General features: G+C 37.4%; 2 protein-coding genes and 1 long non-coding RNA gene across 7 annotated transcripts in view; 2 read left to right on the top strand and 1 right to left on the bottom strand.

Moving 5' to 3' along the window:
- LOC137991136 (ATP-dependent DNA helicase Q1-like) overlaps positions 1 to 242 on the top strand; it is a 498-nt gene extending 256 nt beyond the window's left edge. The window contains exon 1 of the mRNA XM_068836253.1: positions 1 to 242. This exon is cut by the window's left edge and continues 256 nt beyond it. Within this exon, the coding sequence (XP_068692354.1) occupies positions 1 to 242 (242 nt within the window).
- LOC137992315 (uncharacterized) overlaps positions 92 to 5,000 on the top strand; it is a 6,605-nt gene continuing 1,696 nt past the window's right edge. Inside the window, exons 1-5 of one of the 5 annotated variants that reach the window (XM_068837588.1) lie at positions 92 to 238; positions 1,550 to 1,625; positions 2,108 to 2,558; positions 3,007 to 3,267; positions 3,461 to 5,000. The exon at positions 3,461 to 5,000 is cut by the window's right edge and continues 1,696 nt beyond it. In XM_068837588.1, coding sequence (XP_068693689.1) covers positions 2,355 to 2,558; positions 3,007 to 3,267; positions 3,461 to 4,591 — 1,596 coding nt within the window. In that variant the 5' untranslated portion in view covers positions 92 to 238; positions 1,550 to 1,625; positions 2,108 to 2,354 and the 3' untranslated portion in view covers positions 4,592 to 5,000. Of the gene's footprint in view, positions 239 to 1,271; positions 2,559 to 3,006; positions 3,268 to 3,460 lie in introns of those variants that run through there. The other 4 variants (XM_068837587.1, XR_011121668.1, XM_068837590.1 and 1 more) reach the window with 4 other exon arrangements.
- Positions 1,154 to 3,695, bottom strand: LOC137992318 (uncharacterized). Its single transcript, XR_011121671.1, has 3 exons — positions 3,575 to 3,695; positions 2,981 to 3,021; positions 1,154 to 1,283 (listed from the first exon to the last, which is right to left on the bottom strand). It is a non-coding gene; the product is annotated as an uncharacterized lncRNA (long non-coding RNA).

Here is a 5,000-nt window from a genome sequence, read left to right as displayed (position 1 = left end):
CAATCATTAAAGACCAAGTGAACTATCTCAGGTCACTTGGTTTGAAAGCTGCTTTTGTTGGGGAGAGTGCTGAAAATGACAAGAAAATAATCGAAGGAACCGCGGAAATTGACCTCCTCTATGGAAGCCCTGAGTCGTTTGTTGGCGATGATAAGTTCCGAGGAATGTTCTCCAATGATTTCTTCAGAAGGAATACAGTTGCAGTGGTGTATGATGAGGTACACACTGTTGTCCACTGGTGAGGGTTTTCCTTTATTGCACCTATTCAAAACCATCAGCATCCATTGAGTACATGTACATATTTATAAGACGAACCTAAAGTTTTTAAATTTAAACATCTTATGATATACATGTATATAGACCAGTACTTTGATTACACATTAATTCATCATCATGAAATGTCATTTTGATTTTTGTATAGTGCAATCAGTTTATGAAATTATCACTACAAATACAATAATAATTATAATAATATAATGTAGTTGTATAGTAGTGTAACTATGCAACTAATAACGTGGGCCGGGTTGTTTGAAAGCCGGTTAACGTTAACCCAGAATTAAACGTTTACTGAAGTGTTATTTTTTCTTTAAAAATGTTTTTCACCTCAAATGTTTGGTCTAATTTGAGATTACTACAGATGAAAACTAAAGGGCAAACAATATAAACAGAACACCTCACCAAAAAGTTACAATACTGAAGTCAAAATTCTCGCTAATCCAGGGTTAGCTTAATCGGGGTTTGAACAACCCGGCCCTGGGTGTCTACTCCCTAGGCTATTCAAGTATTGATCAAGTATTGATCAAATGACCTGTTGTTTTGGGACTTTCACAGTGAAAAGAAGAGTGTGCACTTTCTTTAAACTGATGTCAAAATTAGGCGATGAAAGGATCCAATCTCTTGCAACAGGGCATTCGCAGTATCTATGCAATATTGTGACACAATTTCACAGGTTGCAGATTGTTTCTACAATAAATTTGATATTAAGGAGAAGCTGTTGACTTCTCAGCCATTTGCTTTACCCCTAAACAACTATTCCAATTCCATTTACACAATGTAAGGCAAACTCTGACAAAATAAAATGTGTTTTCTCACACTGAAGTGATCTGTAAATTAGGTTCCCTAGAAAAACAGTTGGATAGTAGTAACTGAGCCTAAAATGTTTGCATAGTATTCATCTACTTCTGATGTACGGACACATGATCCTCAACCAACATCAATGCCAGTATTGGGTGCACCTCAGATCCAACATCAGGTACACTGTATATGCAGTTTTACTGTGAGTTCTGTTAAATAGGTAATAAGTGTTGAATTAAGTCAAAAGTAAATGTGGAACCAGTGCTAGAAAATTTATTGAAAAACAGTTACAATAAATTAATATACAATTGAACCCTGTTATCTTATTGGGAGTTTAAGACTTCCCAAGGCAAGGAATATGGTTCCAGGTAAGTTATATTGAAACATTTGATAAATGTAACAAATAGGAGATCTATTTTAGTATGAGATGGTGGTGAAAGTGATGGAGTTCAAATAATCTATTCCTGACCAACAGGTAGTGACATCAAACTTGCTGGTATCAAATGCTACTCAAAGTGCTCATCCAGACCAAGATAAATGTAATAATAGTGGTGAGTGCAATAAAATGCTGGAATCGATCATATTGCTTTCTATGATGTTCTCAGTTTCACATATACATGTAAATTTGCTTCAAACAAGATAACTGATGAGAGACTTGAACACATGGTTGTTGTGGTTCAACTTTATCTTTGGTTTAAATTTTTAAAACCAGTTTGATTTGGATATATAATATGAAACAAAGGGAAAAAGATCAAAGTGCTTTAAAATATTTCCAACCAAGGATAAAATTAAACCACAACACATGTACATGCATGTATCATCAAAGATCAAAAAAAATGTCCATATCCCCTATTAAATTGCCTAGAAGTGTATTTTGGTTTTCAAGAGCAGCAGTATACCTTTGGCATTCTGCTGTAACTGTAACTAACAGGTGTTAAGCTGTTTTAAAATTTCCAGTTCTAAGAACCTCCCTATTGCAGTGATACAGTTTGTGACAACTGGCTCATAATAAAGATCAAATACTTGTTTTCAGATATCAGTTGTCTTGAGTCTGATTTCTCAAGTTCATCAGAGGAATCAGAATCAGAGGGAGAATAAGAGGGATCCCTGGGCAACCAGATTGGCAAATCACATCCTTGTGATTTTGGCTTAAATGGTGACAATTTGGATTGGATCCGGAGGCCATCAATTTACTCAGGTGACAGGGACACAGAGTCAATTCACTGGTTCAACCTCTTGGCTTATGAAAATCGTGTTATCGACTGGGACTTGAGTGACAAATGCCCAATAAAAACATCATGGATTTAGAAAACTCCACTTTCATACCATCACCGGGGGAACATTCCCAACTGAAGGATGAGTTTGTGGTCCTTGTTTTACGAATATTGACTAAAACATGCAAATACTTTCAGCAGTTTGCAAACATAGTTTCAGCTCATATCCCACACCAGTATAGAAAGGAGATGAGCTGTCAATCTAAAGTTGTAAGTATGAATCAAACCTCTTGTGCACCTGTCGTGGTTTCAATTTACCTAAAAACAGTCTCACTGGTGTTTGTCTTATGTTGCCATAATTTGAAACAAAGTGAAACAATAATCAACTTCTTTAAAATAGATTTTGAGCCAAAAATATATCCCCTGTGACAGTACCACCTTCTGTACCTGACCCTTTGTCGTTAATACCAAATTTATCTTTTTCAGACAAATCATTATACTTGAAGCCAGCCATCATAATTAAGTAACTTTAAGTTATACACAGCAGCCTCTCCTAGTTTAATGCCAGGTATTGTGTATGGCTGGTTATGGTTGGCTAAACTACATTTATGCTAGGTTAAACATTTAGGAAAATTGATTTTAATGGAAGTATCATTATTTTATAGTGTGACTGTAAGATTGTTGTTCCTAACCTCATTGTTGCATGTGTTTGACTCAGGTTCAGCTTGGCCTTCTGGAAAAGGATGAAAACAAGAGCGAGGAAATGCTTCAAATTCTTCAGCACTGCCATGCAGAATATGTTCCTTTAGACCCAGAATCAAGTATACTACACAAGATCAACCTTGGGGGTGACCATCTTACAGTGGAAAGAGCTACCAGTGCTGTCAATGCAGTAGCCGACTCAGATGAAGCACATGAAAGACTAGAAGGCATTATTTTAAAACATGAAGAATTTCACTGCGAAATGAATTTTCTTCAGGTATGTTTCTTGATCAGTATTTCCATACACATAACTTTTTCCATGAAATTGATTTTTATTCACCCCAAAAAAATAAATGTATGGTACTAAGGAAAATTGCAGCCTGGGAAAAAATATGAGCTGGTGCAAAAGAAAAAATGGTTAAAGCCATGTACATAATAATTTAAAAAGTTGTCTTCATTTAATTTTGCAGATGGTGTTTGACTACCTGTACAAGGAAAATTCTGCAGGAGATCTGGGAACATTATACCAACTTAAGGCCAGGCTTAACAGGAAAGATGTCCATGCAAAAATCAGCAAGTCTTACCATGGTACTGAATCATTTTTCAGTACAGTTGTGGATAGCTATGTTGTGTATGCAGCAATGGAGTTTTTCGGCATGGCATCCCCACATGCAACACCAACACTAAACGTTGTACAGAGCAAAGACTCTTGCACACTGAAAGAGAAAGTGGGAGAACTTGTAAACACTTATGTTCTCTTCGAAGCAGAATTGGACGAATCAACAACAATCCATGAAGAAATCCGTGAGGCAGAGGCATGCCATGGAAACTATGCTTGCAGATTTCCTTCTTGCAACAAGGTCTACATACATGAAAAACGTCGTAACAACCATGAGGTTTCGGCACATGGGCTGGCCATTCCAAGAGAAAGAGAAGAGAGAAGTCCCCCAAATCCAAACGATGGCGATGGTGTGTTTAACTACTCTCACAACATCCTGAAGACTGGACTGCTTCTTAGAGACTTCCAAGATGCAGTCAAAGAGGGAGATGGCAGCAGACTAGAACGTTTGTGGAAGTTTATGATGCTTCTCTTCAAAGTCACTGGAAAGACCAAGTATGCCTTGGCAGCCATTCGACTTCACGCCCAGTTAAATGCTATTTTATCACCAAGCGAAGCACATTCTCTGCGGTGGAATCGCACAATTAATCTCAAAGGAGGCACTGGGCGTAATGTAGCAATCGACCAGGTGCAGGAGCACAATATAAAGGAAACAAAAGAACTAATGGCTGGACATGGGCCTAACCTGACATTTCCATCAGCCCAAACTTATAGCAGAGCAAGTGATGGAGTCGATGATGTAATGAAGAACTTCGACAAAGAAAACAAGGTACGTAAGGAATCTGGAAAACATCAACGAAGAAAAGATGTAGATATCTTGACAGTGGTGAAGATCTTACAAGAAATCCAAGCTCTGAAAGAAATCCCAGGTCGGACACATGCAGGGATTGGAACCATCCCAAAAGATCCAATTTCTCTCCTGAGCTTCAGTGATTTAAATGCATGGATAACCAAGCACAAAAGGAATTGGTCAAGACTGTAATGTGTGTGTTATCGGTAACTTGTGTCCCTTTTTTGTTCTCGGTGCCTGAGAATGAACTCTGGCACACTCACTGAAACAGAAATTGTGTCACTTTTATGGTCTCCTTTCAACTGAAATTCAACAAAACCAGATATTTGTACAATAATTATCCCTTTCAAAGGGGACCAATAGTACTGTCTTGGTTATTTTACTATCTAAAGATAGAACACATTGTGTGCCTGGTCTTTTTAAGTCTTTTTACAACAAAAAACACATACCTATCACAGAAACAATAAAATAACATGTTCCTGGCTGTAACTAACAATTATGGCTTTGCAAGATCTGGAAATACTTTGCATAAACACAACTGTAGATTTTGTGGGCATGGTCCACTTTCCACACAGAAAGTTTCTCCAAAATGTCTTCCACA

Source organism: Montipora foliosa, chromosome 2, assembly GCF_036669935.1.
Source record: "Montipora foliosa isolate CH-2021 chromosome 2, ASM3666993v2, whole genome shotgun sequence".
Lineage (NCBI taxonomy): Eukaryota > Metazoa > Cnidaria > Anthozoa > Scleractinia > Acroporidae > Montipora > Montipora foliosa.
This window is presented reverse-complemented; position numbering and strand designations above follow the sequence as displayed.